The 25852-nt window shown below is 36.6% G+C and overlaps 1 protein-coding gene across 49 annotated transcripts in view; it reads left to right on the top strand.

The window, feature by feature from the left end:
* SORBS2 (sorbin and SH3 domain containing 2) overlaps positions 1 to 25852 on the top strand; it is a 152469-nt gene that overhangs the window by 50994 nt on the left and 75623 nt on the right. For 40 of the 49 annotated variants that reach the window (XM_072928290.1, XM_072928310.1, XM_072928277.1 and 37 more), the window contains one exon: positions 24446 to 24495. The exons of 7 other annotated variants lie outside the window; for them this stretch is intronic. In XM_072928290.1, coding sequence (XP_072784391.1) covers positions 24486 to 24495 — 10 coding nt within the window. In that variant the 5' untranslated portion in view covers positions 24446 to 24485. Of the gene's footprint in view, positions 1 to 22500; positions 22536 to 24445; positions 24496 to 25852 lie in introns of those variants that run through there. 2 more of the 49 variants (XM_072928293.1, XM_072928278.1) reach the window with 1 other exon arrangement.

The following is a 25852-nucleotide window of genomic DNA, read 5'->3' on the forward strand; positions in this document are numbered from 1 at the left end:
GTGTCAAATGGTAACTGTCAGAGTCTTAAATTCTTCATATTGGTATTCAACTTGACAGCTAATTTGCAAGCCCCCTCCCCCCACCACATATGATGCTTTAACTTTTAGTATGGATTAATCCTTTGACTCCAGCTGGAAATACAAATTTAACATGGTATGATCAGGATTCTTTTACATGAGCAACAATATTCAGTATATTAGAGGCCAAAGATATACATGACTTCTCATGTAAAGCAAACAGGAAAAACAGAGCAAAAAAGCAAAAGACAATCTTGTGGTTTCCACTGGAAATTTCTGTAAGTATGACCAATCAGGTAGAAACGGATATCTGACTTTATAGGTTCCCACCTAATAGGGCTGCCCCTTTGCCACATACCACACAAGAAGTCTTTGGATGCTTTTACTATATAAAGATATGTTCACGTCAAGGAGTTTGACTGACAGTTTTGTAAACTGAAGTATTGTGTATTCTTAGAAAAGAAACAACATCTTGTGTCTAGATATGGAAAAAATATTTGGAGGGGACATTTTTGGAATGAATTAAAGAAAAGAAATAGTCTATAAAAAGTTTGACAAAGCAGAAAGCATAAAAATATCCCTGTACTTGCTGCATTGCAAAACTACAAAGTTAAAGCTGCATTTCCAGTTCTTACAGTAGCCAAAATTTTGTTTAGGCTGCTTTTAATATAAGCTAACTGAGCTCAGTTAACTGTGTGCAAGTAGAAAATGTATGCTTTCTGGTATGCAAAATTGGTGCTAAAAATCTGTTTCATGTAAGGGGGTTTTTCTCTGAGGCCTAAATCCAGCAGATTTTCTACCATGCGTGTTCAGTTGTAGCTTGGGAAAAGCCTGTTTTTAGATCTCAAAGAAGACTATGGATTCTATGAGCATATATTAAAGACTTTGACTCAGAGCCCTAATATTTTTAAATGGGAAAGCTAGGAATGGAATCCTACTACAAGCCAGGTATTAGCCATAATTACAGCTTCAGATATTCAAATCAGAAGGCTTAATTTCTCCACAATATGCACAGATTTTTGTCTATGAAATACACCATAGCAATGTCTGTTACAGGGAATACATCAACACTGTTGTCAGAGAAGTAAAAATTATCTGATGGCAGCAGTTTTCCTTTGCCTTGATTACCACCATTTCTCAGCTTGCAGATTGTCTCACGTCAGAAAATTGTTGTATCATATAGAATAATGCTATCATTCAAGGCTAAAATTTATAAGTAGGCAGTTCTTGGGCTGCTGAATCTATTTAACACATTGGGAGCAGAGCTCACCCTTGGCCTTCCTTTTCTGTGTGCAAATTCCACATATTGTGCCTGAACAATTGGCATTTGCAGTGGGACCACAACACCAAACAGAGGGTGTGCAAAGCCCAAGACAGTCCTGTATTGCTCTTGCTTCACAGCTGACGCTGATCCTCTGTACTGTAGTGATACTGTAATGTTGTGGCACCATAATTTATCCTAGCAGCATGACACAGTATTAGTACAAAGCCTTAAAGCTACTGTCCTCATCTGAGAACCTGTGAAATCTAAGGTTATTTTTGGACCTTTGCATCCTTCAGATACGGTTTACGAGATGTGTAACAGCCTCATCTGTCTTAAGACAGCAGAGTAAACTTGCTTCAGGGTTTTCTATCATCCAGCTCTCAAAGTACCCTCTTTGCATACCTATCCTATTAGGGATGGTTGGATTTTCGGTAAAGATGACTGAAGGCAGAGCACTAAGATCAGCTGAGACTTCCATGCCTTTGACAGGAGCTAAGCTGCCTGAGCCATGCAGGCTGGAGAAAAGGCAGGAGCAGTGCATTGCTGCCTTTCCCTTCAGCTCACCTGCCTTTGCCAGCGTGTCAGAGAGCACTGCGCTGCTCGGTCGGTACTGCTTCGGGAAGATGTCTGATGAAGCTGTTGTATGCCATGAAACAAAAAGGTCTGGAAATTAGTACAATATTGTAAATTATTCCATTATTTGAGGCAATGTCAGGTGTCACTGCATAGTTTCTGTAGGACTTGGAATTTAATACCTTTTCTGTGATTCAGTATTTACTTCGGGAAGGAAAGCAAGTTATAAAATATGACTGACTATGTACCTTATCATGGCTACTAATCTTGCTTCTGGTGCCTTGTGGCCTTCCTCCACATTGATTTAGTTTCTTCTTTCATGAGAAAGTAAAAATTCAAAATATGCTTTTGTGCTTTTTATTTTAAATTAACTTTTAATATTATGTAGGACTCGTGCTTTCTAATACACCTTCAGTTCAGTATGAACTGAACATTTCCTCTTAGTGCAGGCAGGATGAAACGGGTTTTATGAATCTCATGAAACAATTCTATATATACAAAAAGCTATTAATGAATGAGTTTAAAGCATCTCGTGAAACAATTGTTTATACGCAAAAAGCTATTTTCACATATATGGGCTGGGAATGTTTCTAAATAGGACCCACAGTCATCTAATTAGACACTCATGGTGTTAATAGGCATTTGTAGTACTCACAGGACAAGGACAAGGGAGCCCTACTGAAAATTTCCATTAAAAAGATAATTGCATGGCACAAGGTCTTTCTAAAAACTTTCTTAAATTTTTTCCTGTTTTTAATTAGGTTCTCAGATCTAGATCTAAATAGACTGAAAATAGAAGCAGGTTTTACTTTTGTAGGTAGTAGAATTAATCATGCCAGCAGTGACTATGGAATTGTGAAAGATTCAAAACAGAATTTTTTGCTTATAGTTTTATGATCTGATGATCCTGGTAGAATTGAGTGTTTGATGTATACATGGATAAATTATTTCATATTTTGCATGCAGTATGACTGATATATCTGATTAGTTAATAACTAGAGTACCTAGCTGTGTGCTACCACTGCAAGGAGGGTCCAAATGTTGTTTTTCTTAAGATGAGATTTCTAGGAGGCTTTATTCTCCACTATCACCCTAATGGATTCAACTGTGTGAAAAGCTGATGAAGGCAGAGAACACCAGGCCACTCTAGTGTGCCCTTTAACAGGAAATTATCAAAAAAATGCCTGGTTTATGTGTTAGGTGGGAGTAATGTGCTCTCTTTAAAAATAAAAACCCCAAAAAATAAAATAAAAATGTAAAAAACCTAGCACAGAGTAACTACCGGTTAATGTGAAAAATGCTATTGAATTAATTAAAAAGTTGTTTTCACTGGTAACAGTGTGAGTTACTAAAACTGGGTAAATAGCTAAAGAGACACTTGCACATTTTCAGTCAGAACTGGAGAGCAACCAACAGAGTGGTTATTGGGGTACTTTTAGCATAAAATTTAGATGGAACCTAAAAGAAGTATGGTGCTCAGTGTAGGGGCTATAGGCTACATTGAATAATTTGTTATTCTTGGTCAGCATGAGGAAGGATGAGATGTAAAGTCTTAGCTGTAGCCCAGTTATGAAGGGAATGAGAGAAAGACTATGCACAGATTAAAGTGTTTGGTACAAACCTTACATGTGAGATAATATTTGCAACATGTAGTAATACCACGAAGAAGAAATAAGTTTTAAAGAATATTGTTAAATATGTTTGAGCTCTTTACACTGTCTTTCTGCTTAGTGTGTAGCATCCTTACTGAAATAATTTTTAATGGGCACCTCCAGATTGAGGAATGAAAATGGATGTAAAAGTATATTCAGCACAATTGTAGGATGGAAAACTAAATCTGCTTCTCAAGGCCTTAGCAAGGTCTGGAAGGGAAAAATAAAATACGTATCTTGTGGTTAGTAGAGGTTCTTGGGCAAATAGTTATTGTAGGTTGGACCTAGCAAAGATACATGATTCTCACATCTCTGACCAGTACAAGTTACAAGTCTGCAACTTACAGACCTAATACTGTACTACTTGGGCTGGGCTTGGGAATCACAAGGACAGGCTTGGACCTGAGAAGTCCTGGTCCTTTCACAGGGAATAGCTGACAGCTGATGATTCCTGCCACATGCACATTCTTGCACAAAAGTCAGTGCACTCATGTCAAGCATGAGTTTGGGCTTGTTAAGAAGACCAATTGAGAAGACAGCCCAAGAACAGAATAAAACTTCTGAGAATTATTGATAGACATCTGTGCTATGTTTATCATTTCATGAAGGTTTATTCTGAAATGTTATAAATGCACAAGGACTTCAAGATCTGTAATTAGCTAAAGAGTCATGTAACCACACACTGGGATGTCCTAAAGGTACCTGTCCTTCTAGCTGCCATTCATGTCAATTTTCATGAGCTTTAGAAAATCCTAGGAGGATTTTCTAAAAGCAAATTAATATATGTATATATAATTTACATAAAAGCAAATTAATATACGTATGTATAATTTTTACTTCTTGGAATGCAGATCTTTGCAATTGTTGGCTTCTTCACCACTTTTTACGTAGCAAAATATAAGTGTAAAAAAAGATGTCAGGAAGATTCAGGATAGCATTTGGATGCTATTTTTTCTTTCAGAAAAGCAGCAGTTACAACAGAAGAACACAAATGTAAAGATTGAACACAAAGCAGCAAATAGGTCCCATAAAAGCTCTAAATTAGGTCAAACATTGATGCAAAAACTGATCATAGCTAGAGAGAGAACTGTGAGTTAAAGCATTAGACAATTCTACTGAGGGAAAGTAAAAATAGGTAAAGTACCTATTTTTGTCTTTGATGCTTTCAAATGTATGTGATAACCTCTGATGTGTTGGATTGTCTCATAGCCTTTTTTGGAATGTTGTTTTAACAGGTTGGAAAAAAATTATGCAACACATCTGCCATAAAAAACATGAAAACTTGCTTCATAATTAATAATTGCTTTAGATGTGTTTATGGAAGTGAAAAGAACCTCTTCAGACTTGTGCTTTAGCCATTTTTTCCTTGACTCAAACCTTGTATCTTGTTTTCAGCTACCAGTTTGAGGTTAGGTGGTGGGGTTTTTTCACAACTTATTTTAAGAAGATAATAAAATAGTCACGACAATCAACCAAACTTCTTTCATCACAAATGCGTAGTAAAAACGTATAGTGAAAAGGTAGCTAAGACAGTTGTCATATCCTTGGCCATTTGCCTCTCTGTGTTACTACTTGCTTGGGAGTTGTTTACATTATGGGATAGATTTGGCAGGTAATATGTTAGCTATAGCTGTTGAACATGAGTCTCAAAAGCTATTTGCCAATGTGTTAGCATGGCCGAGGCATTTATGTTTCTTTACAGGGTAAATTGAGAATAATTTTGAATTTACTCTGAATAATGGATACATTATGTGTATACATGTGTAGGACCTTTCTCCTAAAATATGAAATTCCTATAATGCTTAGATTGGTTCAGGTGGCAGAGGCCAGAAATGATTTATCAAAAAGTTAGCCTGTAATTACAGATCTTAAGTCTTTTGTGTAATGATTTTTCATGGACACCTCTTTAGGAACTCTAAACAGCTCCTAAAAAAAACCACCATTTTACCTACAGGAAGCTTAAGCTTGTGCCAAAAATGAGTTTGTGCATAATAAAATTGTGTCAACACACTATAAACAGAACCCAGTACAGTTTATTGTAGATTAAACATGTACATTTTTTTATTCCAAAGCTGAGCTACAGAAAATGAAATTCTCCCTCACCTCTGTAATGTTCACTCACTTTACTGATGCCACACCATGCACAGTTGTTAAGGAGGCACTCTAGAAAATGGCTAAACCCATTCTTCTTCCCAGGCTTTTTTATTTCTGACCATCATATTCTTGGTGAGATCATCAAGGTCATTTTATGTAATTTCCTCCTATACTGCCATCTGTTGGGTTTTATAGTTGGTTTAATTTTTTTTCTTTGATTTTTTTTTTCTTATACAAGGCAAAAAATCCCTTTTTCACCACTGTGTGTTTTTTCCTGATAAGAAATGTGATGGTATTCAAAGTGGAAACTCTGGAGCTGCCTGAGGTTAGACAGACTATCCACCATTTCCAAAGCAAAAAAAAAAATTGAATGTGTGGAAGAGTTAAAATGGGGCTGCAGAGCCAACCCATAACTACCCCTGACATACCTGTGATACTCTTGCTAGTGTAGCTCCTGTGCAGATGACCATCCTTGCTCTAAAGGCATGCAGTCCACTTCTGGTCCTCTGGGGAGGTTCACAGTTCCTGTTCTGCAGAGCTGCTCCTTGGACTGTAAATGCTGCCTGGAGTTATTTCATCCCTGGTGCGGGACTGGTGAATTTCATGAGTTTCCTATCAGCCTGCTCCTCCAGCATTTTGAGGGATCCCTCGATTGTAACAGGAACTTCCCAAGGCTGGCAATCTCCATTAACTTGAATTTGCTTGATACTAATGACCCATAAATGCAGTTTCAATGCATGTTTACTTTTTTAATAAGGAGCCAAATTCTAAGTCTGGTAACCTGTCTCTTTGTACCAAATGTACGTGAAATTCAAGAAAGTTCAATACAAAATTCCTGGCAGGCATTTTTTCTTACCTCTTCACAGAATATTTTGTTTCATTTATTTAACAAAATTATACTGCCAGAGTTCATATTGATTCTTTGATCTCACGTTGAGAAATTAGTCCAGGTGCCCTGAGGTGCAGTCCAGTACCTAAAACCATATGGTTAATTTACTCTGAGATCATTTACAGATTATTTGTTTAAAAGAAGCCTTAGCAGTCTAAGTTAATATAGCAGAAACTTCATTAGCATGTGCTCCACAGTGTCCATTATGGCTACTGTGAGTTACTTCGCATCTCAAAATTGCCACTTTTTGCTTCCAGGAAGAATTCTCCAGGCTCCTCTCAAATGCCTTTTAATAAGACTTGTCAAAAGTAGTGCAGAGAAAATTACTCTTATAAAACCACTGCTTGCTTTCTCTTTTATTAAACTCTTCCCATGTCTGTTTGCCTGGAAGCAGCTACAAGAGCTCCAAAGATGAGACAAACACGCAATGGAGTAGCACTGCTCAGCCAGTTGGACACTGTGGCAGCTCTGACCTCTGTGTGACTTGCTAACTCTACATCCAGTGGAAGCTCAAAACAATTACAGCCTGTCCAGCTACACCCACATTTGTTTCCTGCTGTCACACCTCAAGGAAGTCTGTGTGGGACAGGGATGTGTAAAATGTTCTGCAGCAGCCAAACAGTAATGGCTGAAAACAACACAACTTACTGGTGTTAATGCCCATCATCTTCACGTGTGAGCCATACCTGTGGAATAAAATAGTTGCTAACATAATTAGCTGAGATGTGTTGGACTGTGGCAGTTCACTGTAATTTAGGTTTGTATTCACTTAGCTTAGCATTCTTGGGGAAAGAAGCAAATGGTTTGATAACCTTCTGTACAGCATGTTGATGAATGTCCTGTGCCTGAATAATTTATTATAAGACAAATTCCAAAAGTATCATTATAATAAAGGCACGCCTGCTTTTCTGTGAATCCCAGTATCTCTAGTATCTAGCTTGGTAGATAATGTGTGGCTTTTTGACAGCAGCTTTCTTGAATAACATATCAGCTCATATACAGTACAAAAATTCTCAGATGAAAAACTGACATCAGTGGAGAGGAGGGCTCTTCAACCTCCCATGTCTTGGAAACAAGGTTTGAAAAAAACAAGTGTATGTGGTGATATTTATGTAGCAGGTGACAACATTGTTCTTGGTTACTTCAATAAAATAATGTATGTACTAGTGAAGTCCTCAAGACCTGGTTCAAATATGCTGGTAATGGTTAACTCTTAAAAGAAAATAATTTGTGTTTTAAACATTAAGATGAAGTTCTTAACATAGGCTGCTATGGTTAGGTTTTCAAAGCACAGAAGTTGATGGAGTACAGCAATGCAGGAATCTTACTCATTTGCTTCAAGTACCTATTTCTACAACAGTGTTCACCGTGTGTGCTCTTTTAGAATATAAATCTTTAGTTGTGTAGTTATATATTTCATGGGGCAAAAGGAGTGACAGGTATTGTTCCTTTGAGATAGCACAAACAAAAATGTTTTGCCCCTGTATCAGACTGTCTTAATGCTGTGAAGTTAGGAAGCCATTAGATGACCTTGGTGGGATGGTAATCATTAATATGTGAAATGAATTTTTCTCTTATAAACTATTCTAAAAACTGAAGTGATTCATAGGGAATAAAAGGTGACAGAATTGCTGTTTGATAGTTGTTGATAGTTATACCATTTTTGACAATGGTGATTTGAATTTCATAATAAGGTGATACTTTGGAGACTCTTAAATAGAAGTTACTATAGAACTCATTAAAACACTGAGCACGAATTGTGTATGAGGATCTAAGACAAATGCTGGTCCCTTGTAAGTGTATCTATCACAAAACAATTGTGAATTATCTGAAATGAAAAAGCCCAAAAATTACTTTAAAGCCACTGAACAGATCTGCTTTGTGGTGCTTCTGCAAGCAAGTCCTCATATGGCAGCATTCTGAATATCACATGTATGTTCTGCATCTGCTTTCTAGAGGCAAAATGAAAAACTTCTGTATTGTAGTAGTTGTTCTGTCCCCTTCTATTTGCTGTATGGTAATACAACAATATATATTGCTGTCCATTAATGTGTACGGGCCACTACAAAGTGCGATTTCTTGAATATTAAGTGTAGCAATGTAGTGATTACTTGTGGGTGACTTATTAATGCATAGTAGTAGTTTGTATTTACATAGTCTCTAAATTAAAAACAACAAACCAAGTATTGTGTTTGATAATGTAAGTGGTGGAAGAAAATTCATAGTCTGTAATGTCTGTTTACATAGAACTTCCTTGTATGAAACAGGTTTTAGTAAATGTGAGATAACTAAGGGGTTGGGTCCTAAACTGGATTAAAAGGGCGCCATGGACCTCAGTTGAACTTCACTGGTTCATAACAGCTGAGGAAATAGCAGGAAGTATTTGCATTCTTCACTATTTCTAAGACTGGAAGATAGAGAAAAGAGCTGACCAGAGGGCAAACAGAAAAAATTATGGAGTATTACACAAAATGGTACATTTTAGTTTGGAGTAGGACCTTTTTTTATTGCTAATGTTGGCAAATAGATATTTATTAACTCTGATTACTCACTTTTTTGCTTTCAGTTAATTTAAGTAGTGATTTGGTATCATTTAAATGAAGCTGATACCCTACTTGTGCAAAACTTTGGAGGTCATCAAGTTTAAGTACAGTTTCCTTGCTTTTAGCAAAAAAGTAGAGGAATGCATGCTTATACTAAGTGCAAGGTTTCTTCTTGGAGGGATAAAATATGTCGCATTTAGTTCTGCACGCTTAGGGAAATGAAGAGGCTTTATGCATGCATGGGCAGCTTTTGTACAAGTTCAGATGTTTGGAAGACTTGTTCCTGATACCCACTAGAAATGGGGTACATAAGAGCAGCTGTCTGCAGTCACTGAATTGCAGTAGAGAATATGAACGAGGTATGAATTGGTGTCTTTCTTGGTCTTTAGGCCATAGCTTCATCTGGTATCACTATTTCTAAAATCTACCAAACTGAAGCAAATGATCCAGTTTCTTAAAATGCTGGGTAGAGTGATGGATTGTATTTGCCAGCCAGCACAGAGGCCATGAGACACAATGGGATATTCAATATAAAATAAGAGTACCAAGGGCACAAAGGAACAGTTAATAATTTTTGAAACCTACAGTTCTGGTCACTTAATATTCAGAAGCATTCGGTGTTTCAGAGTTTCTGCACTTCATAAAAATTCAGTGGCTTGTGGATGGCATGGCCTTAGTTACTAATTCACTGCTGATACATTCATAGGGCCTTATCTTCTACTCTTAAGTTTTGTTTATGCTGATGTCACTCAGCTGAAGACAGTGCAGCACAGTCCTGCACTACAGAACAGATGCAGCTTGTATCTTTCTTTGGACGTTCACAAAGCCTTTAATCACATCTGCTACCGTGTCTATTAATACAGTTTTTGACATAGATATTCTCCCAGTAAGAGTCTGCAATTCTCAAACCAAAGTCATATTCTAGAACCCTTGATTGCTAGACACTGGTTGTATATACTTCTTTACCATCATAATAACTTACTGAACAATTGTAAAGTGTTTTTTTCTTTTTATTTGGTACATATTCTGCTGGCTTTGATGTTTTAAAACAAAAAGGCTTCACACCACATTAAGAATTTTATTCAGCAGTGTTGATTGCTTTTACTAATTGATCAAATTTGATGGCTGTTGTCAAAGCAAACTAAGAATGCATGTTGTGGTTTATCCAGACAGCAGCCAAGCCCCACACAGCTGCTCCCTCACTCCCCCACCAGCAAGACTGGGGAGAGAATTGGAATGGTAAAAGATAGAAAACTCGTGGGTTGAGATAAAGGCAATTTAATAGAGAAAGCAAAAGCTGCACACTCAAGTAAAGCAAAGCAAAACAAGGAATGAATTCACTCCTTCCCATGGGCAGGCAGGTGATCAGCCATCCCCAGGAGAGCAGAGCCCCATCACACATAACAGTGACTTGGGAAGACAGAATCACAGAACCACTGAGTGACAGTGTTGATTTTCAAAATGCTCAATGTTTTTTGGTATTAGCATTGGCTTACCATGTGATGTAAAAGTTTCTAGCAAGAGTGATTTATCTGTTGTGCAGTCTTTCATTGTAATGGTTGTGTTGAAACCACCAGTTTTGTAAAGCAGTGAAAACACGTGTTTTTTAGCAAGAAATAATAAAATAATTATACTGAAAAACAGTGTGACAGACACTTAGAAATAACTTGGAAAGTACATATAAGCAGATATATCTTGCCTAAGCAAACAATGGGTTAGATTACTATGCTATATGAAAAAATCAATGAAAGTAATTAAAAACAATGTATCACAGGAGTAGTATAGAAGGTTTTTAAAGAGGAAGTATGAACATGATAACATTAGGCAGTTGGTTTCAAGGAGGTATAAATTATTCTAAATAAAAGCAGAATTTATATATTATAGCTATATAGCAGAAGGGAGTAGGAGAAAATAATGAATCTTCTTTTCACTTAAATCTGGTGTTTGCCATGTGGTTTCTTTAAGGTAACTAATACTACATTAAAATATGCTTGAAGGCAAGGCACTGTTGCTGTGTCAGTAGTTAAATTGAGGTGACTCATAGGGCAGAGTTAAAGAACTGAGAGGAGTTGCATGGGAAACTGTTAATTTCCATAATAGAAATAGTTTTGAAATTACAGAAAGTATTACAGAATTTACAGACTTTCTAAGCAAATCAAAACCTGAACATCAATGTCAAATTTCCATGAGTGGAAATTCAGATTAAAATAATTTTTTTAAACATTTAGTTTGTGTTGTTGTGTTCAGAGCCAATTTACAGTGAACTAACTTATATTTAAATAAAAGCTTAGATTAGCCAAAAAATCAAACACATAATTTGGAAAAAAGCTAACAAGTAAATAAAGCCAAAATAGGACCTCTTAACAATTTTGCAACTTATGCACCATTTTCCATAATTGCTACTCTTTTCTACAAACATTTTTCTATGAAAAAGTATTCTCCTACAAAATGTGTTTGAGTGGTAATTTTGACCTCATCAAGTTTGAAAGGGAGTGCTCATACATAGTGTTCATTACAATAACCCTATAAAGAAATGCACATTCATCAGCAACAGGGATGATTCTTCAGAATGGGATTTTGAGTGAGAGGGAGGCTTCCAAGAGGTAAGACAGAATGGGATGAAATTACAGCCAAAATACCAGAAAGCAGAGAGGTGTTCACAGCCACATCTTTGAAATTAAAGGAGTTAATTTAGGAACTTCTGAACTTATGCCATTGATAATACTTAGAGCAAATGGAGAGGAGAAAAATTACATTAGATCACTTTCAGAAATGAGGATAGAATGCCAGGAGAGTGAGACAGTGTGGGGTTAGACACACAGGTGAAAACTGAGTATGAAAAGAATTATAGTACTGAAAGAGGGAAATAGGGAATTTCAGCAAGACTGTAGAATATAAAGAAAAAACTTGACATGCATCAGCAATAATGCAGGTCGTTTAGTCCCTAAAACTGTTAGTTTCTCAATAAGTATATACTTTTTAATTATTTGAAATAGAAATCAGAACATTAATCTGTCTTGCTAAAAATTTCCTTTTAAAGGCACATTGATTCCTACATATATTCCTTTGTTTATGCATGGACTTTCAGAATTATCTCATCTGTTGATTGGAAGTACTCTGATACCATTTCATTTAGATGGGAGAAAGAACATCTTACTACTTCAAATGTTACTAATCTTCAGGGGAAGTATTTACATCTCCTGGACCAATTTAAGGTGATGGTTTTGTAGAGATATTAAACTAGTTTTTTACATTTTGAAAATTATTCCTCCTTTTAGGCTTCTGGTTTCTTGTACACTGTGTTTTGTAAGCAGCACCAGTAACTGCTGTAAGGAATGAAAAAGCAATTGTGTTTTCAGTTCATTTACTTTATTATTTTGACAGCTTTTCACAGATAGCTATTTCATGACTTCAGGAAATTTCAAGACCAGTTAGCATAACTTCTTTATTGGAGTTGCATTGAGAAAGATGCATGTTTAAAAATGCAGTGTGAGTTTAAACCTTCTTCCTTTTCATTCAGAAAGTTCAGGTGAAATATCAATAATTTGAGTCACTCTAAATTTCTTAAATATGATTTAGTGTTGGTCCTTTAAATGTTGAATCCTTTAAAAAAGAAGCTTACTTTATTGCCCATCTGCCATACATACAGTCCTCTCTTACTGTTTCATGTGACTAATTACTGGTGTTTGGAACTGAATTATTGTGAAATAACAAGTTCTAAATAATATCGCTATAAACCAGACTATTAAATATAAAAATCCTTATGAAACAGGTATTGATTAATTCCATAGTTAGTATATTTTCAGGTCTATAGCCTCATGATTTTTTAAAGATTGAAAAATTTTACCAATCTACTATGTAAGACAACAATTTGTAAGATAATTAAAATTTACCAATTGCCTCTTCTGCCTCTCTTGCAAACTCTTCTGTCTGCAGAAAAATCTGGAAATGGTAATTTTAAAGATGCTGTACTCCATTGTCAGGATTGTTGGGCTCCTGCCCAGTAGCTTGTAAGTAACTTATGAGTGCTGAAAAACATCCCAGAAAGCTGCTGAGAAAACCAAGAACTGACAGAGCACTCTGACACTTCTTCCTGACAAAAACCTTGTGGGTTTTCATATGGCTGAGCTGAAAGAAGAAGCTTACAGGCTGCCATGACAGTATTGGAACATACACTGTTCCCATCACTGTTCATTATGAGGTCCGAATCCTGTTTAAAATTTTAGATTTTCACTGGTGAGTGAAAGCAATAGAAGGGTAACAGTGTTATCCGTGTTTCTCTGTCTAGTTTGTTCTTAGTAAGATTTGTTTACAGTTAAATCTCCATTTTTCGAGCTATTTTATATAAATTTCCTCTTCAAAGAAAAAAATTACTGTCACTTGTTATGCCACTTACAAATCAGTGTAGTGTATTAATTAAAATCATAAAATGCATTTACCTTAATGATATTTTCTTCTGAACACTCCTAAACAAAATCAGCATGCCTCCATGTTAACTTGTGCACATTCATATGAAATACATGTGCTGGAGTTGAAGCCTGTGTATCTGTTAGATGCATGTGGGTTGACATACAGCTGAAATCAGTTTTGCTCTACAAAGCTGAGGAATTTAATGAGCAAGTAACAGTGGTTTTCGAAATGACACACTGCTTCAGCACACTGTATGGTAGGTGGCTGTGGTTATAAAACTATAATTAAGAGTGTGGGAACTTAGAACATCTGCTAAAGGAATGGCACTTACTGTTGCCAATTTAAAATCAATAAATACATAGAAATGCCTAGTGCTGTAAACCTGGTATTAAGATACTGGGTACACCAGATTAAGCTGAGGACATAATTTTAATAATTATATTAAGTAATCTGGGGGGTAGTATGTGAAAGAAGATATTGTGTCATGCTGCATTATGTCATCTATTCCCCTTTTTGTTATTCATACTGCAGTTGACGAGGTTGAACAGCTGGTATTACAGCAAGGCATGTAACTGATCTATGTGCTTTCCTGAAACAGACACCACCCATGGCAGGCACTCCATGAGTTAGCCGGGTGACACTTCCCAAGCAGAACAATGAGCCTAAATAGCACTCGTGGTGGTGTCGGAGCTAGGCTGCTGCAGGTACATTTGAACTAATCTGATAACCTCACTGTAACACACTGCATTTGGAGCCAGTGCTAAACCCACTCAATCCTGTTGCCATCAGTGCTCCTGGGAACGTACCCTTGGCAAAATGTCACTGGGTGGTTAGAAAGCAGAAAAGGCTTTGTATAAGTACTATCATATATCATTGTAATCATGAAACAAACCTTGTCTCAGAGGTAATATATTCAATAATTTTGTTTAGAACTGCACTGCTGACTAGCCTCTGTTAACTAGCTGCAGCAGGCCCATTATCTGTTTAACTATTATCATAATTTGCTCATTTAAGATGCTGTTTCAAGTTTCTTGTCAAAAGCTAGAGATCATGATTCTACAATATAATGGTTATTTACATTAAAAATTATGGTCACCTATAGTTTAACTAAATTTGGACTCATTGGCTGGAATACAGTGAAACACTTTAACACAGTTTTGATAGAAATGTGACTTTTCCCTCTTATTACAAAAATTCACACAAAAAAATCTGTTTGCAGGTGCTCAGTAGAGATTTGGCAAAAGCAGAATCTGAAAACCTATTCCCATTGCACATGAATGGAAAATTAGAATTGAGTACTTGAATGCTTCTAAGTGCCAGGGCTAGTATAGGGAATGAGTGGGACTATTCATGTAGCTGGTACTGCAATGAATGCTAGAGCAATCTGAAAATGAGGTGGTGGTGTTTGCTATTCTTTCAGACCCACTGTAGACCAATCTTTGCAGAGGAGAAGGCTGCCTGGCTCGAAGACTGAGGGAATAAGAGCAGTAGACTGTGACAAATTGCCTTTGGCAGGGGAAGGAGGAGTTTGGTTTGGAGAGTAGTGGCAACAAAACTGGGAATTAAGTGAGTTAAGAGAGATAAGACTGGCTCGGAAGGGATGTGGGGCTGAGAGCTTAGAAGGCAGATGTTTGTCTAATGGCTCTAGAAAAGTGATTTGGATGTCCCTGTGGTGCCAGATAATGAGATTTCTGTATTTCCCCTTCCTTTCATAAGGAAGAAGAATCTAGGTAATGGGCAAAGGAATTACCTTAGCATTGTGAAGGCTGCAGTAGGAAATGCCAGCTGATGCTACTTCTACTGCTTCAGCTTGTTCCCTCTGTGTGGATGTAGTTATTTCAATTGTTTTATAATCACTTATTTCTGCAAATCTGTGGTCTCATCCAGAAAACAAACTGGATCTCCTCATGGGATGTGGGAGTAGGTTTGTGTAAGGAATGGAGTCAGTAGTAGACTACTAAGGGTGCTTCTTTCATTTGCTTGCATTTGCTGGCACAGTTTGCTTTGGTATTAGGAAACTTAAGAGAGTGAAAACCATCCTGATTTGTGCCCCTCCACCTTCACTCCTGTGGTAGTGGGTAGTGTACATTATTATGGAAGAGCATGGAAAGCTCTGACTGGGTGGCTGGCAGGCAGATTCCATGCCTGCACCCTCCATGTGGCAGTGCTGTACAGGCACCCAGTCACCTCTCGAGTGATCCCTAACCTTGTCCCATGTTTGCTGCAAGCCTGGCACAAACCTCTGGTGTTTTCTTTCAACATTTCTGTGAAGAATGAACCTTTTTTGTGTGCCATCTCACAACTGTTCCAATACCATTCTGCTTAATCTTTGTGAGTTTTCGCTGTAGATGGTTTCTGATTTGCTCTAGAATCAGTAAAGGATGTGCTCATTAGCAGAAATCTTAAATGTACGTGTGAAGAATAAGGTATTGAGAGGGTGAGATAAGGATAAGCATACAATCTGAAATTTACCAGTTATCTAGAACTTCTGAAATTCAGTGAGTAAACTATGCTCCTAACCATAATGGGAGTGGTATTTGTATTAGGAAGAATTGTAGCTTTTTTTGTTTTTCTATATAGCATCGAGGAACATTGGATTTCATGAGGTCTGAAATCAGCTGGCAGTACAGTGCACATACTCATTTTGTAAACAGTAGTAGTGGCATTATTTTGATGTCTGTTATATGAAGAAGTGAAGCGCAGTGAAATTAAAATTGATGATTGTGCCCAATGAGAAAAGGCAAAATGCAGTATCAGCAAAACATTTAAATTCAGGCTTGCAAGGCTGATTATTCTGGTTTTCATGTGTTGTACATAAGGCGTTTTCCTTTGTTTTGAAAGCACATGGTATTGCTGCTGTTAAATATCTTCTTTCCTCTAAACAGTTAAGTCTCTAATGGGACTACAGCTATGCAAAGCAGTGCTATAATTCTTGAGAAATGGCAAAATGTGCTAGGGGTTAATAAGATACACTGCATGGTATCAGGCAGGCTTTATAGCAGGGATAGAAGACAGAAGTTTATAGCATTTGACTTGCTGTCACTGATGAGTCATTTAGGTATTGAGGCATTGTAAGTCAGCATGAAGACTGAAAGACCAGAAGTATTTCTTGTGTGGCAGAACTGAAGAAACCATATATCTGTTCAGACCAACAGTGAATAAAGCTACTCTAGGTTTTGCTTCACAACTCCTTAATCTGAACAAAAATCTTATGATCTTTCCACCATTTTATTGCTCTTTAGCTCTTATCATTTTGGGTTCACAGGGTAGATCTGCAGATATACCAACAAACTAAATTGGAAGATGTGGCTCAAGGAAGAAGCCTCACATGCTTCCTGTGCCAGGAGGTCCCTGAAGTAGGTGTGTCAGTAGTATTCTGGTCTGCAGGGCCAGAGTAGAGCTGATCTGAAGTCAAGCCCCTGTGTGGATGTCAGGCTTTGACACATTTTTGCTGGAGAAAGTTACTCTACTTGCAGATGCTGAAACACCCTTTGGAATTGAATCACACCAAGGCAGTTCCATGAGTTCCAACTGTATTAGTCAGCAATCCATACAGAGCTTGGAATGAATGTAATGGAAAAATCTTGGGTTCAACTCTTCACCTTTTTAGATAGCAGAAATATTTTGGTTGCTTTTGTTGTCTTCTTCCTGCCTAACAAGGCAGATTAAACTGGATGCTGTGTGGGAGAGAGTTTTGTGGCTGGGTTGATAAGGTCCATGCATTTATCCGTACACAAATCCTAAGTCTTTCTTCCTGTATATGAATTCACTTTTATCTAACAATGCTACAGTATATTGTCCACTTGGCTCTGGTAAGGTCTGTATTCTCTATGAGAATGCCTTATGGAACTTGTAAGACTTCAATGTTCCCAAGACCTCTGCATCTCTGTCAAACTTAGCCAAAACTGGTCACAGGTTTTAAGTACCCCGCAATAGAGGGAAACTGAAAGTTTTCCTGTACAATCACTTCAAATTATATATTAGAAAATAATAAGGATTAAAATCTTTCACTTGGTATCTTCTTAGTTAGTCTTTTAAGTTACAATTATTCCTTCTGGTTTTATGCATGTGTTACAAAAAGATTAAAGTAAAATGCTGCTCCTTCAGCACGCTTAAAAGAATATATTAAGGAGACTTTTATCACCTCACCTGTTGGTACAACTCTCTTAGCTGTATGTGACATTACCCAGTAGTTCAGGAAGCATATTTTTATATTAAGGACAAAACCAAGAGAGGCAAACAGAAATGGACTTTTCTTTAATGAATTAACGCTATTCCCACTGATTCCATAGGGAGTGGTATTGACTCATGGAGGGAAAAAAGCCCGGTATGAACAAGTTCTAATTTTGGTAAAGATTTATGCATGTTTAGTCTGAAATTGATACATACTACATACCTAATAGAAAAGAGCAAGAATGCATTGTTTGTCATACTGTTTAGAACCAGAAAATTAGAAGTATTCAAGTGACCAGTAATTTGCAGAGTTCTGGAAAATAAACTAAAACTGTCTTACATTCCTGATAACTTTGGTAGTTACTGTGATCTAAAGAATCCAGATTTAACCATTCTGTGATGAGTTTTTGACAGGAACATAGTTCTAATGGTATTTTGTCTTGAGAAAGATGGAGAAATAGTTGGATATTCTGGGAATATTTGTATCTTCTTGGAAATGAAACTTTAAATAATCTTTTAAAGAATGTCTAAAAGATTTGACAGGTGAATCCTGGGTACCATTGTTTAAAAATTGTATTTCCTAAAAGACAAATACTTCCTTATGATAAAATAAAATCTTTCAGAAGTACTAAGACATACGTACTAAGTATAAGTACGCATAAGTACTAAGAATGGCTTTAAGGCACTCTGTCTTACAGTGGAGTTTTTTGTAGTTACATCCATGCACACCAATCCACTGCATATTTGCTTCAGTGACATGCTCCCATACAGTAATCTTAAATAATTTCCAGCCTATGGAATGAGTCCATTTGATCAAATATAGTTCCTGTAAAACAACAGCAAATGTGGAAGACAAAAGCAGGGAACAAAAATAGCCACCACTAAAGGCTAGAAATTTAAAAGTAAAGATCCCCTGACACTTTGAGGACTTCTTGTTGCATGTTAATAAAACTGAAGTACTAGTAAAAGGGTAAGAAATGTGAATTGGAGTCAGTAAGTTAATGGAACTTTTAACCTTTATTCAGTTAATGGAATCTTTCTCTTTTTTTATTTTATACTGAAGTAGTAAAAATAATGAAAAAAAAATCACAAATGCCACAAGCATGACTGGAATTATTAATTAAATTTTCTCTAGTGGTAGAGGAGGAGATGCAGAATGTAAGAGCAGCAGTTTGTCCTCATTCCTTTTGCAGCTGTAAAAATAACCAGTACAACGTACAGAATGTTGTCGGCTTGAATAACTTTCTTGGTATCCTCATATACTTGCAGTGTCATTTTAGGAAAATGTTCTGCTACCGAAGTATCTGAGAAGTATTTTGACAGTCCAGCAAGTACCTATTTAGAACCAAGTGCAGAAATTTTGTTTGTTTTTCACTACATACCAAGTCAAAATAAGTATCTAGAAAAATCATGCTACAAACAGGCAAAATTTTAAGTTACATGTGTTTTCTCTAGAGAGAGAAACATTGATACCAATTTAAGTGAACTTCTACTGATGCTATGTGCATGAACAAAGATTACTGTTAGAAACCTGCAGTTTGGAAATGTATAGTCTTTCCTTTTCCTATCAGAAAATTAGTAAATTTTCTATGTTTCATGAAGAAATGAGGGAGAGATTATACCAGTTTCTCTTAATCTTGCATTTATAGCATTCTCAGAGAATTTACATTAGGAAAAGTGTCTGGAAAGAAGTTCCTGTGTCATCAGATGAATTCCCCTGCATTCAGACAGTCACATTTTTCACATATGCTTGTCAAGTTCAGAGTCTTAAGTCTGACCACAGCACTTCTGACAAGTGCTTCAGACCTGAATGATTCTCATGAATAGAAATTATTTTATGATTTTCAACTCACATTTAAGTTACATGAAATGGTTAATACTGCTTTTATTTCCCCTGCTTGCATCCAATCCCTTGATGTGCTTATAGAGAACGATCAGCCAAAGATTCCTGTGGTGGATTTTCCTGTATCTGATACTCTTTGAACATTTGAACATGGGAACTAGAGCCACTTGCCATTGTCCAACACAAAGTCCTAGCAGTACATGAGTAACAATGTTAGTATTGTATTTGCTGAGGAAATAGGCTCAAATATCCGATCTGCTGTAAGTTAGATATCAGCCTAAGATAGTTTGTTTGTAGTACTGCAGATGATCCAGGAAACAGAGCTTTTGTGTGTAGGGATTTCCCTGGTCACGCACTTACTACTGCTGAATACAATGTGACTTATCTGTTGTGTTCCAGTAGAAGTTTATGACCATGTACACATTATTCACCATCCCAATTGTTTAATGATCCGATCAGTACATTTCCAGATAATGTGCATGAGTAATATGTACAACAGCACTACACTTAGCATGAGGATCTCTTCTTTTAAGAAAAACTTAAAAGTTAAAATTACAGAAACTATGATGTCAATTGTCTACCTGTGTTTTTCTCTTTGGTTATCTATCTGAAATCACTTTAATTAGAACTAGAGTTCTAGCTTCTGAGTATTCAGATCCTTATAGAGTGAGGCAATGTAGTCTAGGGCAAACAGCATTTATGCTTCTGTTTTACATAAAACATAGAAATAGTTCTGTGGGGCTTTCACAAAGCCCATACTAAAGCATATGCTCAGCATAGGCCTTGCTCTGCTGGATCTTAGTAAAGATCCCTTGACACTTTGAGGACTTCTTGTTGCATGTTAATAAAACTGAAACATGTGGGAACCATTTTCATTATAAGCATCATGTGCCTGTGCTCCATGAAACATTTTCTCATACAAAGAGTATATTTGCATATAAGCTTTCTACCTGCCTATAGGCTCAGCAAGAGAGATGACTTCTAGCAAGGAAGTCTCAGGACAGTTTTTTCCTGGTGCAGGTGTTGTTGTCACAATCTAAACATTTGAGGTTTATCAGGTTTTCATTGCATTCTCATTGCTGTAGTTTTCCCGCTAATAGTGAACATCTGAAAGAATTTCTGCTAAATGGGGAGAGAAATAAAACAGTCAGCTTCACTGTACTTTCAGAACTAATGCTTCATACTTTTTTTTTTACCCTTCTCACTGTGAGTGTATGAGTTGGCATATGAAGTATATTGACCTGTTGCAGAACAGGAATGCTCTGTAGATTCTTAATGATGTTCATTAAAAGAATATATTGCCACATGCAAAATAGGGTCCTGCCTGGTAATAAATATGTGTTTGTAGATCACCTGCAATGTTTAAACTGACTGAATAAATAATCCTTGTGGTAAACTCACCACTGATTTGATTCCTTAACTTTGCAGATATTTTCTGAAGTAGATTACTCTCTCAAGCTCAAACTGTGAAACTGGCAAGCAACATTAATGAAAGTCTGACACTCCCTCTCATGGAAGTCAGGAAAACTCCTGCCTTCTCCAAATATCTGGGAACTATTCTCTACCTAAGAAAAGAATAATCTGTAATTTTCCAGCCAGACACTAATCTATACTGCTGTTGATCCATCTGCACTCTGTGTTCTAAATCAATTGCTTCTCTCACCAAAGGTCCTTGGAGTAGAATTCAATAAAGAGCACATACATTGAATTAGATTTAGAATTAATATAAAGAAACTCTATCAGAACTTTATCAGAAAATTACATTTTAAATCTGCTTTTCATAATATCTTTTGTGGCTTGGCAAAGAGTGAATAACAAGTAACTTAGAATCACAGAATTGCTAAGGCTGAAAGGGACCACATTGGGTCAACCTTCCTGCTCAGGAAGGGTCATCTGAGAGCACAAAGCACAGAACTGTGCCTAAATGGTTCTTCTGCCTTAATGTCTGTAGGTGCTTGAAGATCTGAAAAAAAAAATGGAATTAAACCCCTAACAGTAAAGTCATGCATCTTGATTCATGAATAAACTGAGGGTGGGAAAACCTTCCTTGACTTCGCACTAACCCTTTTTATAGCTCCATATGAATGTGAAACAGAAGGGGTGACAGAATGTTTTCCTTCAGCACCCCACACTTCAGAACTTATTGGGAACAGAAGTAATTACAAGTAGATATCAGGGTCTCTTGGAGAAAATAGAGCAGATGTCAATGAGATTCCCACAAATCTTTCCAGTAACCTCTTGCAATGCAAAGAATTTCGGAGCTGTTAATCATTGTAATATTATCAAGGCTATGTATTTATTGAAACTAAATGTAATACGGGTAACTGCAGGTGTATGCAACCCAACAGATCCATTTTTGTGCATTAGGACAGTAATTCCTTGCTGCTGCATTAGCTCTTCCAGATGAAGCGAACTGTAGAAAAATGCCATGAAGATTAATCCAGTATTTCTCTGCAAAAGTTAGGCCTGTGTCTGTGCTTACTGATCTTTTACCTCAGCATCAAAGATGAGGTGTGAGCCCAATCCAGGTGGCTGATTTTGAAAACTCGCAGATCGCAGTGGTTCTTTGTGTTCGCACGACCCTTGCACGCCTTTGTTCTGCCACAGCATTGGCTGGCTGAGAGCTGAGTATCTCAGCTGATCACTGGGTGTGATTTTTGCACTAAAGTGCCTGATGCTTCCAGTGCAACATTCTTTGCCTCTGTCAGGGGCAAACCCATTCCCAAAGAACAGTTTTCAGGAGGAAATTAAGAAGGAGCAGAAGTACAAAACAAAACCAGCCCTTTGCTCCCCCCACCACTTCTCTCTTGAAGCAAGGATCTTAAAGATTGATTGAAACAATGTTGAATAAAATGATTTCAGGCATATTGCATTTAATTTCATTGCATTCATTTGGTTTCTACCCCAGTATCATTAAGTATTTGAATGGTGCTTTAGCTTTTTAGAAGCAGAGAATTCAAAATCATTTTGGTATTAAATACAAGGCCTGCTGTTTGCATGCGTGAGATTTGGATTGCCTTATTTACATGCATATCTTTTAGGTATGCGAGATGAAGCTGTTTTTCAGCAAAATTAGGTAAATGTGGAAAAATTAGTGGTTTGTTTGAGGTCCCTCAGTGTCAGCAATGTGGCCTAAACTGTTCAGATAGAAGTTGGCATGCTGAAACTGAGTTTTGTCTGTTAAAACTTGAGTAAGAGTTAAGCATGCTTTGGGTAAATATATCAAAGCCACCTGCTAGAAATCATTTTAGCTCTGCAGTGTTCCAAGAGTCCTGTACTTGTTGGGTCTGAAAATAAATATCATGTTGCATTTTGTATCTTATATGTGGTACGGTCAGCAAATCAGTTCCAAGCTAAAAGAAGGTTTGGAAATGGTGTCTCCTCTAGCAGTCTGAAAATGCAGTGGGAATTTGAGGCTGTAAGAACATTCTGTAGCAGTTAAAGAAATGCAAAATCTCAGAGACCATACAGTAAAAAAAATAGCCTTAATTTTTAAAGTATCTTTTAAAAATTTGCAGCAGTAGTTTGCTGATAGCTGCAGCAGAAGAATAATATTATAAAACTTCATTCACTGCCAGTTATTTATTCCCATAGCTCTCAAGAAATAGAAAAAAATCTCAAAAATCAAGAAATCTCAAAAAATACTATTTTTTTTCATCACAAAACTGACTGAATAATAGCAGCAGAGATCAGATAGTTTCTGAAAAACAGTAATTTTTTTGACCAGTGGAATGTCTGGCCTTGTTATGAATACAAGAGAATACAGCAATATACATGTTACCTCAGAGGTACAGTTAATTCAGGGTTCCTGTTGAGTTGAACTGAGGCTGGAATTCTGTTTTGATGTTTTGTTTACTTGTATTAATTAGGACCTTAATCTCCCATCGTAAAAATCGCCCCTCATGCATACCTTCCAACTTATTCTGACATAGCCAGGCAGTTTATATTTTTAATTTATTTTTAAAACTGTATTACATTGCAAAATCTGATTTTACCTTTGTTTTATCTCGGACTTGACATGGGAATAATGAGAGGAGAATGATTTTGACTTCTAGTGTTTTTGCCCATTTGCTAAAGTAGATTCTTTTAGACAGTGTATATGGAACAATACAGCTAAGCCTGGCTAGTATGCCGATGCCACTTTGTCCTGAGATAAAGCTGTGACCTAAACTGGCAGTAGGTGGAAAATAATGTCTGCTCCTTCTCATAACATCAGTGGATTAAATCTGTCTGTTATATAGCATATTGTGAGTTTTTTGCAGTTGTATTTTGGCTTGTTGTGTTTTACTATTTGTTTGTTTGTAAGTAATGTATGGAGTTGGGATATATAAATAGATTCAACCTTTGTGTGCACTTTATATTATTTTGGTGCAAATTATTATCTTTAAAAAGTGACCTGATTTGCTACTCCATTAGGATTCCTGTGAGTGCCAAGACACACGTCCTGATTCTGTGCATAGAAATACATCAAGCAACATTAAGAATGTCAGTTTTGTCTGGATAGACATATTAAATCACTGGATGAAAACAACCACATCTGCTTATAAATCGTTGAAAAAGACTTGGTAACTTCAGCTGCTTAGAAAATATTTGGAGAGACCTACTCTTTACATCTTTAGTTTGCACAAATGAGTGAATAAACCTTATAAGCAGCTTTTAAAATTATTACCACATTACATTCCTGTATGGAAAATATTTTTAGTTTATAGTTTCAAGACCAGAAGTTAATCACTAGTTTTTTAGTCCTACAGCAAATATTTACAAGAAAGCTACTAAGCACATGAAGATAGGGTGACTTATAATGGAAGTGTACAGCTCATCTTTAACTTTGGAAGGGCAAGCAATACGAATTTAATTAAAGCAGTGTTAAAATAGGACTGCCATTTGTATCACAGTGATTCTCCACCCCTCCAAAAAGCTCTGCTGCCATTTTGTACCACACATTCTTGTCCTGTGCAAATTAATAGATCATTTTATTTTCCACAGGAAATCTGAAGACTTTTATAGCAAATCCTCCAGTGTCAAAATGAACACAGGTATGCTGCATCTGTGAGATTTTTTTTTGTGTTGTTTTGTGATCTAAGAAGATCCCAAATTTATTAGAATTTTCATAAACATATTGTACTTTAGGTAATGCTGAACTCAAAACAAGCAAGATATTTTAATAGTATGCCTGCTTATGTGCATTTGTATCCCATATATAAAACTTACATACATGTTTTTCTATGTATGGACATATATGGATGCACAAAAAGTGCATGCTTGGACTTCTGTGCTTAATTTAATAGTATCAGTTTTGTGTGTGTGTATGTTTTATGTGAAAATACATAGTATGATATAAAAGTGATGGAAAAGTGTTATTAAAGCATTACATTTTCCTAAGAAAATGCACATGCTTTAGAAATCCTTTATTTCCATTCTGTACTGTCACTAAATTAAGGGGCATATAACTGCTGTATTTTAAACTGCACTTGCATGTCAGCTGAGGATAATCTTGAGGGTATGTTATACTTACAGTGCTTTGTATTTTCTCTCAAGTTGCTGTAACAGATGAATTGACCAAATTCAGGACTCTATAGAAAGTTATCTTCATGATCTATGACAGCATAGTAATATTTGCTCCTGAACTTGTTAAGTCAATAAGATAGTGCTGCGCTTTGTGCTGGAAGTGGGAATAGACCTCTGAAAAGCAGACTGCTGAAATCCTGGCCTCACTCAGGTGTAAATTTTCAATTGCTGTCAGCTCTTTTAGACTCCATAGGTGAACTGTCTGGTTTGCAGATTAACTGTGGTGCAAGGATAGACCTATCCATCCTTTCCAAGCCAGTGGCTTTATTACTGACTCTAGTGCTTCACCATGGCATGATACGTGGGACCTGAGGACCAGAACTATCTTTGAAGTCTGAGTTTCAGCAACATGCTCTAAATCAAAGGGATTAGCTTTTCTGTGGTATAGGTGGCATTATCTAGATCACTGTATTAATCCAGCTTCGTGCCTTCCTGTTGTCTTAGACAACTGAAACTCAGTAGGATCCTTTTTTTGAACGTATCTTTTAATACAAAGTTGAATTATAATGGTTCACTTGAAACCACTGCATTTGTTAATAGAATAACAGGAGAAATTAAGTTTCTCATTTGAGTGTGTACTTTTGTTCCCCAAAGTTTTGTTTGTTCTTAATTGTTTCTCAAATCCTAACCAAGGTGGTGTATTTTTAATTTATAAAAATACTATTTGAAATTTGTCCTGTCCTCTCTCATTTTTGGTGGAGCCGTCTTTCCTAAACACGTCAGTATGCACAATTCAGGTAGTACTAAAATACGACTCGTTTCATGGAACTGTAATTTCAGACGTAACTTTCCTAATCATGATACTATACTTACATTGTGCATTGC

This window comes from Taeniopygia guttata, chromosome 4, assembly GCF_048771995.1.
Source record: "Taeniopygia guttata chromosome 4, bTaeGut7.mat, whole genome shotgun sequence".
Classification (NCBI taxonomy): domain Eukaryota; kingdom Metazoa; phylum Chordata; class Aves; order Passeriformes; family Estrildidae; genus Taeniopygia; species Taeniopygia guttata.